General features: G+C 48.1%; 1 protein-coding gene across 2 annotated transcripts; it reads left to right on the top strand.

The window, feature by feature from the left end:
- The first annotated feature begins 186 nt into the window (after nucleotides 1-186).
- Nucleotides 187-17,665, top strand: ZC3H4 (zinc finger CCCH-type containing 4). 2 transcript variants are annotated; one of them, XM_069775262.1, is made up of 15 exons: nucleotides 251-365; nucleotides 5,603-5,862; nucleotides 8,538-8,757; nucleotides 9,403-9,513; nucleotides 9,764-9,986; nucleotides 10,669-10,814; nucleotides 10,961-11,057; nucleotides 11,158-11,303; nucleotides 11,680-11,793; nucleotides 12,023-12,134; nucleotides 12,536-12,645; nucleotides 12,795-13,153; nucleotides 13,390-13,718; nucleotides 13,895-14,146; nucleotides 14,712-17,665. In XM_069775262.1, the coding sequence occupies exons 2-15, from the start codon at nucleotides 5,753-5,755 to the stop codon at nucleotides 16,157-16,159; spliced, it is 3,777 nt and encodes a 1,258-aa protein (XP_069631363.1). In that variant the 5' UTR covers nucleotides 251-365; nucleotides 5,603-5,752; the 3' UTR covers nucleotides 16,160-17,665. The 2 variants fall into 2 exon arrangements, with proteins under 2 accessions (XP_069631362.1, XP_069631363.1); XM_069775261.1 differs by lacking the exon at nucleotides 5,603-5,862 and having other exon boundaries at nucleotides 187-365.
- The last annotated feature ends 44 nt before the right edge of the window (nucleotides 17,666-17,709 follow it).

The following is a 17,709-nucleotide window of genomic DNA, read 5'->3' as shown; positions in this document are numbered from 1 at the left end:
TTCCGTCCCCGTTCGGGTTTTTCCGGCCTCCGTGCGGGGCGCTGTCTCGGCGCGGCTGCGTGCTGGTGGGCGCCATTTTGTGTGCCTGCCCGTGGAGCGCGGGGCGGGCGGGCGGATAAGCCGTGCCGAGCCGAGCCGACCTCCGCGCTGTACAGTGACTGTGCCCCCCTGTTCGCCCCCCCCCCCCCGCCCCCCTTGCCCATGGCTGTGGAGAGCCCGAGTGTCCCCCCCGCCGCCGCCGCCGCTTCCCCCCCCAGCCCGCACTCCACCCCCCCTTCTCCGTCCTGCCACCACCACGACAGCGGCAGCTGCAGCCTCCCCCGGCCGCCGCCGCCGCTCCAACACCACCACGGCCCGGACGAAAGGTCCAGTAACCGCCTCTCCCGAGAGCCTCTCTGTCTGTCTGTGTCTGTCTGTCCGGCTCGCCGGACCAGGTTTGGGGGGGGGGGTGGGGGGGGAACGCGGGGCGACCGGTGGGGGGTGGGGGGGGACAATGGGGCCTGGGGAGGGGGGGGGACAAGGCCTGAGGTGAGCGGGGGAGCCAGGGCGCAGGCCTGAGGCGGGCGGGGGGGGGTAGGCCTGGCTTTGGGGGGGGAAGCGGGGCCCGGAGGGGGGGCTGCGAGGAGGAGGAGGAGGAAGCGGGGCCAGAGGCAGGGACAGCCGGGGATATTTGGGGGGGGGGGGTGTCCTGGGTAGAGTAGGAGGCCGAGGGAGGAGGAGGAGGGGGCCGCGGCCTGGGTAGAGCCGGGCCCTGAGGGCAGCGCAAGGCCTGGGGTACCATGGTGGGGGGGGGGATGTTGGGGGGGTTTATGAGAGGAGCGAGAGTCTAGAAGAGGCCGGGGGGGGGCTCCTAGCTGCTTTTTTTTTTTTTTTTGAGGGGGGGGTCCTTAATGAGGTCTTTAATGACGTTATTTCTCCTGGGCAGCGCTGGCCTCATTAACGTCCCCTTTGTCTTCCTGCTGCTTCTTAAAAATTATTCCTTGGCTCAAATCAGGGAGCGCAGGCAGGGGTAGGAAGGTAGCAAGGGTTGGGGGTATGGGGTGGGGGGTGTGTTGGGGTGCGATAGCCTCCATCACCCCCCCCTTTGATAGAGAAAGGCTCATCTCCAGTGCTCCCAGGTATTAAAAAGTTTTTAAAATATATATATATATCCCCCAGGAACCCCCTCTTTCCTCTGAGATGTATGTAAAGCACCTTCTTCCCCCTCCCCAAACATAACTTTAGCTGTTTCCTTTATTAGCGCTTTTTTTTTTCTTAGTTGAAACCATATAGCTAGAAAGTATCAGCAAAAATAAACAGCTTAAGTATGTATGTCTGGGGAAAAAAAAAGAAAAAGATAAAAAAAGAGCAAGGTTTGCTGCCTTCCCGCTCCCCTGGAGGGCAGGTATGCAGTGTGGAGAGCTGCTTTTATGCATTAGCATGCCTTTGTCTCTGAGGAGATTTGTTTTCCATGTGATGCAGGGTTGGGTTTGTAAGTAAGCTCTTTTATTGAATAATCAAATTATACCTTTTCCTGCCTTCCCCCCCCCCGCCCCCCTCCCCGCCACCAAGTCCTGAGATCATCTGCAGGGTATGTTTCGTGTAAGCAGTGAGTTGATACCATGTGTGTACAAACCAAGCAGAATTCTCCCCCTTTGTAATGACCAATAGAGTTATGCACCCCGCCGATGTGAACGTTTAAAAGACAAAAAAAGTCACAAAAGCACACAATTTACTCCCAAATATGTCTGTTGTGACGTTTCCAGGTGAAGTAGCACTGAGATGCCTCGGTAAAACTCGTACCACTCTGACCCTTGATGCCATCTAGACGTAGGATGTGGATCCATTGCTTTGTCTGCAAACTCCATCCTCATTCCATTATGTTGACTGTAAACCGGCTGCCCCTGGGTGCAGGTTTGCCCATAAAGCAGAAAAAGATGTTAAAAAGTTTTGTTAAACAACTCCAAAGTGTGTCAAAATGAAAAAAAAAAAAAAGGTGGCAAAGAAAGCACCGTTTCCCAAATGTCATCACACATTGTTCCCCCATCCCCATGTACAGACTTGTGTTGGATAATTAGAGAAATTGAAGTGTAGCGATGTACAGTGCAAGCACCCAGTTTGTAACAAATCTCGTTAGCGTCCTTGATTTTCCTTCTCCCTTTCTTTTCCTTTGTCGATCAGGTGCGTTATGAAAAGCTCAAGTTTGTTCCTCATGCTACTTCACACAATTCAAGTTCGAAGTAAGAACACCATGCACAGTGTTGGGTATTTCTTCCCCTCCCCATCCAACTAATTTAATTTCTTGGGTTAGTTTTTCCTGGAGACCAAAACCACGCACTTTTGCCCCTTTTCGTCCAGCTTACATTGTTCTCAGGTGAAAAAAACCCAGTGTTTCCTCTAAGCACACCAATACAGTTGTGTGAAATTGTGGTGGTTTGTTTCCCTCTTGTCTTTATTCCCTAAAAAAAGAAAGAAAAAGGTGTATACATCTGCTTAAACTGTTAAAATAATGCAAGCACTTGGTATAGCAAATTAGAGGGCTTTTCATTATAGATTTAATTGCATTCCAGAAAGGGGTTTTCACATAAAACAATATCCAGTGGTGTCTTTTATGCCTTTTCGTCGCTGTTTTTAAATGTTTTATGGTGGGACCCTTATGGTCCCTGTACCTTCTGTGGCTTAACTTTGCCATGAAATCATAAATCTGGGATTTTTTTTTTTCCCCCTTCGATCAAAGGTCCACTATCAGAGCTTGAAAATGTTACTGATCTGACCAAAATATTTTTAGTTCAGAGAGAGTGGGACCTCATAGCATTGATTTTCCCCCCTAATATATTCAATTAGTAACTTTGTTCTGTTATTTTACTAAATGTACGTACATGTTAAGCTTTATACTTCCACTCTTCCCAGAAAAATCGAAACTGGTTTTTGATTGTCTGCTGCTAACGGCATAAGCGATTTTTTTATCCATACCAAGATGAGTTGGAAAGGACAGATGCAGCAGAAAAGAAAGAAAATAGGCTGCCGGAACACTTTAGGTTAATTTTCTCCCTTTTGAGGGATGAAAGAATCAGGAATTGTTCAAATGTCAGGAGTTTTCAGGGATTGTACTGCCAAGTTTACAGTTGTTGTTGACTGGTTCCATAAAGTGAGTAGTATTTTTTTTTTTATATAGTTGAATATTAGCTGTAGGAGTCAAACTTCTTGTTTGGGGCTTTTCCTTGTGCCTTGCTTCCCCTGACCCATTTTTAATTGGGCTCAAACTCCTAGCGCTCATGATTTGCTAGAGATTACCTTTTTAATTGTGCAAACACTCAGGCAGGCATTTAACATCGGTACCGTGAGTAGCTCCCTGGAAAATTGGAGCAACTTCTGATAGCAAAGCAAAGCACCTGCCAGGAATTTTTTTTGCAGGGATGGGGGGTTTTTCTAAGGGCATAATTGTTCGGCTGAGGCTCCTTGGGTCAAGTGAGGCTTTGTTATACTGGGTTAAAGGAAGGGCTAAAGCAAATCCCAGACCCCAGCATCTTTTTTTTTCAGGGCCTGGGATGTATCCCGTTGCTGTGGCATCAGCTGTGCTGTGGCAGCGAGGGCGTCAGCACTCAGCATTAGGATTTCACTGAAGGATTCGGATAGGAGGAGCAGGAAGCAGCTAACCTGCGAGCAGAGAGGACGTTCAGAATTAGCAGCTGAATCGAGCACATTCCCTGAGAAATCTTGAGTTGTGACCAAATAGTGCTTGAAAGTTTCCCTTAGTATAAACATCGCTTAAAAACATGGATTTTAGGGATGTCAGGAGGAGGATTTGCCCCAGTTACAGCCAGGAGTGGGCTAAAGGGATCTCTCTCCAAGCCTCTTATAAATTGGTACAACATGTATGTTACCATAATGAAAAAAAAAAACAAAACAAACCCAACTGTATAGAAGATACAAAAAGCTGATAAATTTTAATGACTTCTGCCCCAGTCCATACAGTTTGAATGAGGCAGTGTGGCCCTGCTGCCTTCAAAGCGGTGCTTCTTTTATTTCTTGATTGATGTATTTCCCCTGGTTTCCACTTGGAATAAATTGTAAGGCAGCCACACTGACGGGCAGAGGAGAGTTTAGTTCCTTTGGGATTATTCTGGAATAGTCAGTGTTTTGGTGAAAGAATAGAGATCTTGCTGAATAATTTTCTCCAGTGCGGAGCGTGCAGGTGTGATGCTGGGGTAGGATACGTTTCCTCTGAGCAAGTTGTTGGCGAGGCAGTAAACTTCTGCTGAAGCGTTAAATGTGTGATTAATAACCTTTAGCTGGATGTAGAGGTCAGTCTGAAAAGCCTGGCCTTGTGTTTTCATTAGAAAACCTTAAAATGCAGAGAATGAGCAAAAACTACATGTCTGTCCTAAAAAGAGCTAAATTCCACTCAAAACAGCACGATACCCCTGCCCTGTTGTACACATGGAGGGGTCTGGTTTTAAATCCTGCTCTGAAATAGGTTGTAGAGAGTTGCTCTCAGCTGGGATGATCCATTCTCACCAAAAAAAACACTCCCCCTTGAGCTTGGCCAGTTGATTTATGGTTAATTTTCAGTTTTTACTTGGTTTTACCATGCTTATGATTTTAATTTGCCATCTGATCATTCCCCCCCCCCCCGGAGTACACTGTCAAATACATCAGATTGTTAAAAATCAACTTTAAACTCATGGTTGCCCAGCTCGAGGCAGAAGGTGTTTATCCTAAAGATACGCACGTGTGTACACAGCTTAAGTCCCTGTCAAGCATTTTTCTTAAAATCACATAAAATTAGAAGCAAACATTCGCTTATTGTGAGATTAAATCGCACGGATTTGCAGTCCAGTGACTTCCAGAGCATTTGTGCTTTATTTTCAAAGCCTTTCTGCTGCATCACTCGGAAAAAAAAAGCGTTTTCACCCACCCCGTGTTTTGCATTCCTCAAAGTTAAACCGAGATCTACCTTTGTACACGAACCCCCTCCCTGCTCTTGGCGTCCGTGGATCCGCTCCAGCAAAACCAGATCATGCACCGGGCAGGCGATTTCACAGTCAGCTGCACCTCTTGTGCAAAAAGCCACCGTATAAAGGAAGGTTTCTTCCAGCAGGTCGGCTATTAAATCAGGGGTTTTTTTTATAGGGGTATTGTATAGAAGTTACGCCGAGGTATGCATCTGTCGCACCTACGTATATAGAGCAGGCAAGAGCACACAAAGCTCTTTCTTTTCTTAAAAATAGTAAAAAACACTGGTGTTTTTCCGAGGATGGGAGCCAAGAGGCTTATTTTCGACAGGGTTTCTTTCAGGTGTAACAAGCAAGGAGCAATATCTTTAATAGGTTTAGGAGGGTATATCAGCTATAACTGACAGTAAATCCACCGTCTAGGCCACTCATTTGTCACTTCATTCCGCTCATTTCCAAATTTAACAAAGCCTCGGCTGTATAAAGTGACATTATTTATTTTAAGATGATATTTTAATTCTTGCGCTGCCCTTCAGTGCCCAGAATAGCAAAAAAACCACTGAATTTTCTCATAACACAGTCGTTCCTACTATTTTTCCCATAGCAAAGCGCCCACGCTGTCGGTATGGCAGGATAACGATTGGAAAGGGCTTTTGTTTTTTTTCCAGGCGTCGTCACCGCCGTGTTCCGTCATTGCCGTGGTGCTGAGGTCACAAACGCCGCACGGCAACCGGTGTGGGTCCTTCCACGAGGATGCGTGCTGCGCCGGGGACCGTCCCCTGTAGATCAGGCGGGCAGGAGCGATAGGAAAGCCCGAGATGAGTGCAGATTCGGGGAAGAATTTTCCCCCAATCAGTGTTTTCTGCAATACCAATAGTTGCTTAAGAGACATGGCTTCTTCACCGCGTACCCGCAGCGACTCTCCACGGTGAGCCGTCCCCCAAAAATGCACAATGTTGCTTTAATTGATTTTAATTTTTTTCCATCCTGCCTGAGAAATCGTTCGGTTGCTTTCAAACATCCTTACTTACCGGTTGCCGTATTTCAAATGACTCTGTTTCATTGTGTTCGGTGCTTCGATAATACTTGCCTACAAGTTTACAGAGCGCTTTCCCAGCTCTAAATAAGCACCACAGTCCCTCAGAGAGGTTGGTGTATCATTTCTGGCCCAAACCTACTCAAATCTGGCAGAACTGGAGTTAAAAAACAGCAGGAGATGATATTGCCCATCTTAAGATGTAGTTTGGTATCTAAGCGTCTGTATAAACATGATTTCTCAGACTTTCCTTCTTTAGGAGACAGGTATGTTGATTAAATAATTAATATTCATCTGCTAAACAGCTCAGCGATCACTTTGACAGTTCGGCCTTGTCCCATCTCTTGGTACTTTTCAAATAATCTTTGCAGCGGCCACAAAATTTGTACGCTTTGTTCTCAGGAGCCTTTTTGGTCATCGTTTCTGTAACCACAGCAAATTAAATAACGTGATTGTCGATCAGGATGTGGCTCCTGGGGTGTAGTCTCCTCTAAACCTTGATATCGGACCAGAGCAATTCAAGGCAGGGTAAAAGCGTGTGTACTTCAAAACCAAGGGTAATTATCACTCCTGAAAATTGCAATTAAGGTGTTAGCGACACGCGTTTGTTCCTCTCTGAAGGCAGGGAGCAATCGTGATCCCCAGCCGGCAAGGACTCCTGGGAGAAGGTAAATTATGCTGATTTCAACGGAGCAATGCTGAAGGGAATAGCCATTTTTTGCAAAGGCATATGGTGTGAGGGCATTTATCGGGCCACAGCAGGCTTTATAGCATCTCATCGTTTCCTACAAGCCTGTCCCATGCCCAGGGTGAGCTGCGTTGGTGTTTCGCTTCGCTCCACTTGCTAGTCCTCTGCTAGTAGGTTGCTGGAAACTGGATCCAGAAACCTGGTGGCATTTCTAGTTTGAAATGCATTTATTGATGAAACTGTCCCTCTAGAGAAAGGAGAGAGGCTTTGACAGGACTTTTATTTAAGTATTTAAATTCCTTTCCATAAGCTTGTTTTGTTTCTGTTCTTACTTCTGCTCAGCTTTGTGCGGAGCGTGAGTTTCTCTTGTTCCAAGCTTGATCTCGCTGAATGCAAACACCTGAAGGATGCTGCGGTCCTGCAACAGAAATAATTTCCACTGATAGTCGCCTTTAAAACTTGTATGGACACCTAGGAATTACGCATCAGGCTTAAGAACTTCATGAGTAATACTTAAGTGAGCTTGATTTTGGAGCTAGTCTGTTATTAAAATGGTGCAAGCGCAAACAAAAACAAGAGGGGAGCTTTGCATCAGAGTCGGACCGGGCGGCTGGATCCGAGTGTTTGCTCTCCACCATGCCGAAACATCCCCAGGATGCTTCCCGGGGATTGTTAATGTTGGTTTTCATAGTTTTTTTAATGTGTTTGGGGAAATAATTCAGTTTTTCTTGGTGGTTGTTTGTTTTTTTTTTTAATGTAACCTGAGGTTATCAACAGGTCAGCTCATTTATGCAGTGGAGCTTTTTACAAGAGGCTCCTGTGTGCCGTTCATAAACCCCATCTCAGCTTCCAGACTTCCCTGAGAGCTACTGAGCAGCGGCAGCTCCTTCTTCCAGCCGAGCTGCCTTTTCCGCAGCCGGCGGCACAGCACAGGCATGGCATGGCATGCTGCTGCAGCTGCCATTCCCATTGTGGTGCTAAAGAGGGGAGTTTATAGCAGCCAAAGAAGTCAGTCTTTCCATAGCCTAAAAAAAAACCCAACCAGAGGGATGCGTGTCAAAGATCCACCTCCTATATGCTCCTAAATTGTTGTTTGTGAACAACCGTGACATATATAAACAAGCTGGCATTTATGTGTTTAATTATAGCTTACCTTAAGTGAAAAGGGAGGAGGAGACCCCACTCTCATTTTAAATCCTGCAGCGGCAAACTTGGGACCTGTTGGGAGAGAAGGAATTAACACAAGGGAGCTGATTGAACTCATGCCGTATTACACATTTAATCTGTTACGAGGTTGTAAAAAGTTTCTCGTAACCCGTATCTGAGTAATTTTTAATTGAATTTAATTGAGTGGGGCTTGGGGAATCCTCTTGAGGAAGTTTCAGATTTGCTTTATCACCTCCGCTAACCACAGTTGTGGGTGAATGGTAGCATGAGAAAGTGGAAATAACTGGGCACACATCTCTAGATTTGGAAAACCAACATGATATTTACTTATTCTTGTCTTCTAGAGGACTGCTTGTTTTATTAAAACACCAGTTTCAGTTCTTGGAGTGGACTGAGTGTTTTATTAAAGCACCAATTCCCATTCTTGGAGTTCATTTGCAGTAATTTCATATGAAAGTTGAGCGCCATAATGTTGTGGCTTTGGTTTGTTGTTTGCGAGATGCTTCTTTGCCGTGTTTAACTCCAGACTGAGCGAGAGCTTGAGCAGAGATGAACAGAATCGGTATTTGCAGTCAGATATTTAAAACTGCAGTAACTAGAAATTTGTGAACGCTTTGGGAGCCAAGTGCCTGGCTGGCTGGTGAGCGGAGTAAGCAGGTTTTATTTTCTTCCTTTGAATAAGGGGAATTAAACATGCCTGTCTGCTTTACAGGGAGGATGGAGAACTGGAAGAAGGGGAGCTGGAGGACGACGGAGGAGAGGAGGCTCAGGATCCCTCTGAATCTCATGAAAGAGGTCGGAAGGAGAAAGGAGAGAAGCATCACAGTGATTCAGATGATGAGAAAGCCCATCGACGGATGAAGCGCAAGCGTCGGAAAGAGAGAGAGAAAGAGAAGAGGAGATCCAAGAAGAAAAGGAAATCCAAACACAAGGTGAGCCATGTGCTGCTTTTGCCTCCTGGGTCCTCCAGGATCCCAGCTCCAGTCTGCCTTCCTCTGCCATCAGGTGTCTCCAGGGAATTCCTCCTCTAACATTATTACAGGTAGTTTGAGGCTCTTCCCCAACAATAATTGTGAGGTGGGAGCGCTCGCAGGATTTCTTGGGGTTCAGCTCCTTAAAGCCTTCCTCCCCTGAGGACTAGCAAGCACAGCAGTGGGGCACCAAGGTCTGCAGGTAGGATAAAAATGCTACAGTGCTCTCTTGTCCGTCTGAGGACGCAGAGCGGGAAGAAAACAGGTTATTATTTAGGGAATTTGTGAGCTTTCTTACCTCAAAGGGGATTGCAGACTGCCGGATTTGCAAAGTCAATGATGTTTGTTACTTAAGTTCCGGGAATTTCTGGAGCGCAGAAGGCGTATCGTGTTTGCCTTCGTTAGGTAACCTGGTAACAGGCTTCCGGTTTGTAATTCAGTGAACACTGAAGATTTTGTTAAGCAAAATACGAGTTTCCTAAAAAAAAAAGAAGGCAAAGGGAGACTTAGTTGTGTTGCATAGAAAGGCCAGAGGCCTGGCAGCAGTGTCAGAGTCAAGAGCTGGCCTGTAATAAAATGGCACCGCGTGTTTTCCTTGCCTTGCAGCGCCATGCTTCTTCCAGTGATGACTTCTCTGATTACAGTGAGGACTCGGACTTCAGTCCTGGTGAAAAGGGACACAGAAAATACAGGGAATACAGCCCTCCCTACTCTTCCGTAAGTACCTGCTGGCAGACAGGGAAGGGGAAGCTGCTCTCCGGTTCAGAGCTGCTGCAAGCTTTGAGCGCCGGTGCCCGTCTAGCTCCATCTATGGGCCACACGCTTTGGCTCTGGTCCTTTAGCCTGTTTATTTTTCACCTAGCTGTTATTTAGGGTTTTTTTTTAAATGATTTTTTAAAATTAAGTCATGATATTAGGCTTGATACATTCCTTTCCTTCATCACTAACCTCTCTTCCTTTCCCAAAGTCCCACCAGCAGTATCCGTCCTCTCACAGTGCTCCCATGCAAAAGAAGAGCTACTCTAAAATGGAGAGCAAGAATTACGGCATGTATGAGGACTACGAGAATGAGGAGTACGGTCAGTACGAGGGGGAAGAGGATGAAGATATAGGGAAGGAAGGTTACGATGACTTTGCGAAAGAGCTGAATCAATACCGGAGAGTGAAGGAAGGCTCTCACCGGGGGCGAGGTACGTCTAAGCATTCCTTTTATCGCCGTATCTCTGACACTCATTACCTGCAGCTCATTTAGCTGATCTGCGGCCAAATAAGGCTCAACGCATGCAAGAAGCTTCATGAAGGTGAACTGCCCTGCCTGCGTGAAGCCCTGCCTGCGGAGAGCCAGCTGCAATGGCCTAAACCACTCTTTGGTGTTAGTTTGCGACAGGGGAAAGTGTTTTTTCCTGTTTTTCACTCTGAGGCAAAAGTTCAGATCCCTGTGGATAATTTAATGTTTTAAATAAGCATTTTTCTTGCTAGCATAGATCGTTTTAAAAGCACGTAGTGGATAAAATAAAACAAAACCTGTATTTGAAAGGAAAACAAAGTCGATCAATAGCATAACGAGTCTGATGTCATCACATCTGGAGTACACAGATTTACGTTACCAGTCTAACATACCTGTGCAGCAGCTGACATGGTCACACAGCATTGTTTTTTTTTTAAAGAAGGTTATCATTTGGCTTCTTAAAAGTCCATTCTTTTACAATATTAAAAACTGATTCACTTAGAAACAAGCTTTTAAGGCGCTGGTAATCCCATACTGAAAGGTTATTATTTATTTTTCCTTGTCTGGGATATTCTTGTGCTGTTTTAAGGTACCTGAGGGGTGAAACGCAGCACAAAGCTGACCCCATCCCTTTGCTTCACCAGGTGGCCGTGGCCGAGGCAGAGGGTACAGAGGGCGAGGTGGCAGAGGGGGGATGAGAGGAGGCCGAGGCATGGGCCGAGGGAACCGAGGACGAGGCAGAAGTGACCACCCCGAGGAAGAGGAGGAAATGTATGAAGAAGAGATGGAAGTAAGTGCCCGAGTCTCTGACCTGCTCCTGGGGAACCACGGAGGTGTGAGAATATTCTTTTTCACGATCAGGACGCCTGTGTTTGAGGGGGAATGGGCTGTGCTTCATCCCCGCTCACTAAAAGCACCGATCTTTCTCATTTGCAGTACTGCGATAACGAGGTGCCCATGGGTGATGACGAGTACGACGACTACTCGAAAGAGCTGAATCAGTACCGCAGGAGTAAGGAGAATCGTGGACGGGGTGAGTGGGATAACGAGCTGTGCTGGGACAGTCCCCGCTTTCTGCTCTCTCACACGTTTTACGGAAGGAGAGAAATTAGAAATGAGGGGGCTTGTTTCAGGTTTAAACCGAGGACGTGGTCGTGGCCCCAGAGGAAGAGGAAATAAAGGAATGGGCAGAGGACGAGGCAGAGGCGGAAACAGAAGTGGAATGGGGAAAGGTGGTGGAATGAATGAAGACGATGATTACTATGATGAGGACATGGGAGTAAGTAGCTCTTTGTTTTCTAATGGCTTGCTGCAATGCTGGATTTGCCCCTTTCCCCCATCCCCCTCTAAATCCAGTCAGGTTTCGAAGAAAGCCTTCGCAGGAGCGCAAAAACCAAACGGGTCTTTCCCAGGATCCACAAAAGTTGTCCCATCTCTGAAAGATCTCTGAGATTCTGATCCACTGACAGGTTCCTCAAGCTGTGCTCAGGAGCCTGCTAGGCTCAGCGCATTCATCTTTGCCTCCCTTTTTCATCCCAAATCTCAGTCTTGTTCCCTCTCGGAGATGGCTGCGTAGGAAGTTTTAATTTCTCTCATGTGATCCGTTGCTTTGTATTTCAAATTCTTTGTCAACTAACATAATGTGCTTCCGACAGGATGGAGGAGGTGGTGGAAATTACCGGCGGAATGACCACGACAAACCCCACCAGCAGTCGGATAAGAAAGGGAAAGTGATCTGCAAATACTTTGTGGAAGGCAGATGTACCTGGGTAAGGGAATAATTCAAGAATATCTGTGTAGATCTCTTTATACACATGTGGAACTGTCACTGGAGCATCAGGTCCAGGTTTTAACCGATTTCAGGGAGTGATTCATGCCTACAAAGAGCGTTTTGTAAAGAGCACACATCTCCCTGTCCATCCTAGGTGTGTTTTGGGCTGCTGACAAACACGTTCGCGCTTTCACCTGCTAACACACTGTTGTGTTGTTTCTGAACAGGGTGACCACTGCAATTTCAGTCATGACATTGAACTACCAAAGAAACGGGAACTGTGCAAGTTCTACATCACTGGCTACTGCGCCAGGGCTGAAAACTGCCCTTACATGCATGATATCCTTTTGGTTTTGACTGTGTCATTAAGCCAGCCTTAAATTAGTCTCGTTTACTCTGCATAGATGCATGTGGGGGGGTCAGGGGGGAAAAAAAGACCGTTCCTGGGTAACACATCCTCCGCTGACAGGCTGAACGACTGGGGCTGCAGAGAGCCATCCTGGTTCCTTCTTAGCCTCACCTTTCCTGTTGAAGAAACGAGGTTTGTGGCCGTTGCGCCTACAGGAAAACCGGGCAGAAAGGAAAGCAGGGTGTTTCTGGCGATGATAGTTTAATTTCAGTGTTGTGACCGTGAAAATCCTACACATTGAGAGCCACATTTCAAAGTGAAAAGCATCTATAGCCTCTCTGGCTGTAGGAGTAACTCCCTGTTGGGGTTTATTCTCCTTAATAAATGATACGAGATTTCCCTTGCAAGCTGTTCCACACCACAGGCAACTGTATCAATGAAGATGACTGCATGTTTTCTCATGATCCGCTCACAGAGGAGACACAGGAGCTTCTGGACAAGGTACAGAGGGGTGTTAATGCAGGTTCGCCCTCTCTTTTTCTTCCGTGGAAGTAGATCCTGGAGGTGGAAAGGGAGGGAGAGGTTTTCTGGAACGTGTTGGTCAGCCAGGCAGCTCCGTGGATCTGCTCTTAACTCCTTTTTTTTCTCAGATGCTGGCAGATGATGCAGAAGCAGGCGCAGAGGATGAGAAAGAAGTTGAAGAGCTAAAGAAACAGGGCATCAATCCCCTCCCCAAACCACCCCCTGGGGTCGGCTTGCTGCCCACACCCCCTCGCCCTCCTGGACCGCCAGCTCCAACGTCTCCAAACGGGAGACCCATCCCCGGAGGCCCTCCTCCCCCGCCACCGCCACCGCTTCCACCACTGGGGCCGCAGATGCCGCCGCCGATGCACGAGCCTCTGTCACCGCAGCAGCTGCAGCAACAACAGGACATGTACAAGAAGATCCCCTCGCTGTTTGAGATTGTTGTGCGGCCAACTGGGCAGCTGGCGGAGAAGCTGGGTGTCAGGTGAGTCTCACCATCTCCAGGTAGCGGGGAGAGGGACGGGGATGGCAGATTTTTGTGTCAAACAAGGAGATCTGCCCTAATGCCCTGACACAGCCGCTGACAGTGGGCGTGAACGCATAGAAAAGAGGTTTCTCTCCATTTTGGGGTCGCATTTTTGGCTCGCAGAGCCCTGGGTCCATCCCTTCGGAAGCGGAGAGCGTGTGTTAAAGCAGATTTTCTTCTGTTTTCTCTTTCAGGCACCCAGGTCCACCTCCCCCAAGGTTCCCCGGGCCAGGAGGACCCCCAGGACCAATGCCTGGACCCATGCACCCCGACATGCATCCCGACATGCACCCAGATATGCACCTGGACATGCACCCGGATATGCACCCGGACATGCCGATGGGCCCGGGAATGAATCCCGGCCCTCCGATGGGTCCCGGACCCCCTATGATGCCCTACGGACCAGATGATTCCCCCCACTCTGGCATGATGCTGCCCGTCCCACCGGCACAAGGTTTCTATGATAATTTCTACCAGCAGCAAGAAGGTCTGGAGATGGATCATGGCATGATGGGAGACCCAGGTACGTCCCAAGGATCTGCCGGGATCGGCTCTTGGGTGCTTTGCCGGACATGCTGGCTCGGAGACAGATTGTTCCCGAGATGCCCAAGCACAGCAACAGGCCGAGAGGGGGAAAAATTGGGTTGTTTTTCGCAGCTTTGAGATTCTTTTTAACATGTGATGATCTTTCCTTGGCAGAAGACTACAGCGGTTACGAGGATATGGAAGGGCCTCCGGGAGAGCACATGTTCCCTGATCCGTCCTTGGATCACGATGCCTTGTGCGAAGGAGGCCCGCCTGGCTTACTGAAACCGCCAGGCAGCATCCCCGATTTCATGCCGTCGGCGCAAAGAGCACTTTACTTGAGAATCCAGCAGAAGCAGCAAGAGGAAGAGGAGAGAGCTCGGAGACTAGCTGAAAGCAATAAGCAGGAACGTGAAAATGAGGAAGGCAAGTGGCAAAATACAACATTTTCCATTCAAAGCCGCGTGTGTTGAGGGGGGGGATAACTTGAATCTGCTTCGGCTTCTACCCACTTGGAGGTGTGATCTCTGAAAAATAGAGGGCCATCGGAGAAATGGGGGTGTTGGAGAGGAATTCTTTAGGGAACAAGGGGTGCTGAATGCCTCAAAGAAAATCCCCAGCGTCAAAAGAGCACGTCGCTGGTGAAGGAAGAGGAGCGGGTCTGCCAAAAAAATAGGAACAGCTGGCCAGAAGGTGAACAAGATAGGGTTGCTGGCTTAAATTGTGGTGAAATTAGAGCCTGCTGCAGACAGGAGGAAGAGAGGGATGCTTACTGCTCACCAGTAATTTGGGGTGTGAAAATGAGACCAGGGAGGCCGAGGCTGTTGCACGTGGTCCCCAGTTTCGGCAAAACCCAGGGATGGTTGGGAATTTGAGCAGCATTGAGTTGAGAGGGGAGAGGGAATGCGTTTTGGGGGACCTCATCAGCGTCGCGGCTTGACCGTGCTTTAGTTGCCTTTTATCAGCTGCTTTCTCTTCTCCTTCCTCCCAGGCGATACCGGTAACTGGTATTCCAGTGATGAAGATGACGGTGGAAGTAGCGTCACCTCCATATTGAAAACCCTAAGGCAACAAAGCTCCAGCAGACCTCATGCCCAACCCTCCCACGGAGAAATCGGGCCACCCTCCGGTGTGAGTGACCCTCGCCTGCAAAAAGCCCAAGCAGGAGGGAGTGGTCGTCCTGCTGATCCGCGTTTACGGGATCCCAGGCTTTCCCGAAGCGTGGACCTTTCCATCCCATCTCTCCCCGGCGATTCGGGACCCACCGACCCCAGGCTCGCACGACACATTCCCTCCTCTGCCCCCAAACCAGAAGCTCCTCATTCCAGCGTCATCAGCGGTCAGAAACCCCCCCTGCTCCCCAACGAGGAGGAAGGGGAAAGGGCTCTACGGGATAAACCAGTCAACATCCCCTTAGATGCTCTCCCGGGCCATTCCCTGCGGGATCCCCGCTCCCAGCTGCAGCAGTTCAGTCACATCAAGAAAGACGTCGTCCTCAACAAACCCAACTTTGCCCGGATGATCCTGTGGAGCCCAGAGGATCTGATTCCTCTACTGATCCCAAAGCAAGAGTTTATTCCCGTCCCGGCTGCCCTTCAATCCATGCCTACCCTTGATCCGCGTCTTAACAGATCCCAAACGGGTCTTTCCGATCCCAGGCAGAGAGGGGGAACGGCACTGGGGGATGCCGGTTCCTCTTCGGTCACCGGTCTCCCTGATTTTGAGCTCCTGTCGAGGATATTAAAGACTGTGAATGCGGCCGGCAGCCCGTCTTCCAGCCAGAGTGACAAACCCAGCGACCCTCGGATGCGGAAAGCCCCCACTGATCCCCGGTTACAAAAATCTGCGGAAACGGGGGTTTCTAGACCCCCTAAAACGGCAGAGCCAGCGTCTGCCAGCGATGCTGCCCCAGCCATTGCTCCCTACGACCCTCGGCTGCTGACGGCCGGCGGGCTGAGCAAAGGCAGTGGGCAGAGCAGCGTGCTGAGCGCCATCAGCTTGTATGATCCCAGGACTCCGAGCTCGGGCAGCAAAGCTTCTGAGTCTCCTAACGAAGGTAATTCATCCTCCAAATCCTCAGATTCCAGCAAAACCACCAGTAAAACCAAGGAACCCCTTTTTGTCCGGCGATCAGCATTAGATCAACCCGAATCAGAGAAGGCAAGCGCCGAATCCGCTACGGACAGGTACAACAGCTATAACCGGCCTCGTCCCAAAGCCGCCACTGCCCCCCCTGCCCAAGAAATGACCCCCCAACCCGGGGTCCACAACCTCCCGGTCCCCTCCGTTTATGGCATGGTCAAACAAAGCGCCAAATCCGGATCGGGAAGCCCATTTGCGGGGAACAGCCCGGCACAGGACGGTGAGCAGCAAGACGCCGCTTCCCTTAAAGATGTCTTTAAGGGTTTCGATCCCACGGCTTCTCCTTTCTGCCAGTAGTATTAAAAAAAACAAAAAAACCAAAAACCAAAAAAACCCCAACAAAACCAAACCCTGACTCTGCTCCATGCATCGAATTAGCAGTGCAGCGTTGGTAATTTGATTTATTGGGGGGGGGGTGTTGGTTTTTTGTTTTGTTTATTTTTTATTTTTAATTCCATTAGAGCTCACTTTAGCCATATAACGTGTATATAAATCCCAGTTTCTGCTGTAACTAAAGAGAGTTTCCCCAAGCCACATTTTAAAAGAAGAATCAATGTCTCCCTCTGCGATAACAACCAGCATTTTCTTTATTTTGGCGCTTCCCCCCCCAAAGAAACCCCCGATCGAAATCATCTGGGGAGGGGGGGAAAAAGAAACATGGCGTTTCAAACCCGACTTCTCCGGCTCTGCTCAGGGAGGAAAAATTACCGCGATTCTTTAATTTCTTGCTTTAAAAAGCCGCACCAATGGGTCACGGGGTTCATTTTTACAGCGGAATTAACTAAAAATCTTTGTATTATAGTCTTTTTCTAAAATCCTGCTGTGGCAAACGGGAGTAACCATGAAAAATCCACAAAAAAAACCCCAAAATACCCATGTGAAATTGCTTTTGTAATCGGGGGGGGGGGGGGCGTTTCCTGTTTCTTTGGGTTGTTTTTGGTTTTTTTAAGTAAATATTTTTATGCCGTTTCTTGGAGGTTTTCAAGACAACCGGGGCGCTTTGAATCCCCAAGAAGGTGACAAAATATTTACAGCCCCCAAAAGTTCCGCAGGCTACCAAAAAAAACCCAAACCAAAACCAAAAACGAGAAGGAAAAAGGTTGTATTATTGAAATTAAATTATTAATCTCAAATTATTTTGCTCGTACGTAGTTTGCATCCAGAAAAGGGGCTTCCCCCCCCCCCCCCCCCCCAAAAAAAGGCAGGTCTCCGCTCGGAAGCTCTTGGTGCCTTTTTTTTCCCATCATGGAGAGAAAATCGTCCTTCCCGCCACGGGATGGGATCAGAAAAAGGAGCTAAAACCCAATTCCTGGCTGGAAAATCACCATCAATGCAACCGGAGGAGAAAAAAACCCAACTGCACAGAAAACCCACTGCCACGGGGTGGTTTTTTTTTTTGGGGGGGGGGGGGGATCCATTTTTGAGTAGCCGGTGCTGAGGTAAGCACTGTCCGGCTCTGCCAGCCCATGAAAAACCCCCAAAATGCTTTTTTTTTTTTCAGCAATAAACTTGGGGGGTTTTTATCACTCCTATCAAATTTACAATGGGTTTTTCTCAACCCGTTGCTCCCTGGAATATTTTCTCGGCGTTTTGAGCGGCCAGGGGTTGCTTTGAGCGGGGCAAGAACCTGAACATTTTGTAAAATGATTTATTATTATTTTATTTTATAGGGATTTAAAAAAAAACAAACACACACAAAAAAAACCCAAAAAACAGCTATCAAAGCCAGTTGGGGGGGGATTTTTTTTTTCCACCTGCCGTAGGTTTCAAAGAAGAGCGATTGTAATAAATGTGTAAATAATTGTTTCAGAGTCAAGGTTGTTGATGGAAATACCTGTGGTTTGCAC

Source organism: Haliaeetus albicilla, chromosome W (genome assembly GCF_947461875.1).
Source record: "Haliaeetus albicilla chromosome W, bHalAlb1.1, whole genome shotgun sequence".
Lineage (NCBI taxonomy): Eukaryota > Metazoa > Chordata > Aves > Accipitriformes > Accipitridae > Haliaeetus > Haliaeetus albicilla.
Note: the sequence above shows the minus strand (reverse complement) of the source record. Positions and strands in the feature narration are given on the sequence as shown.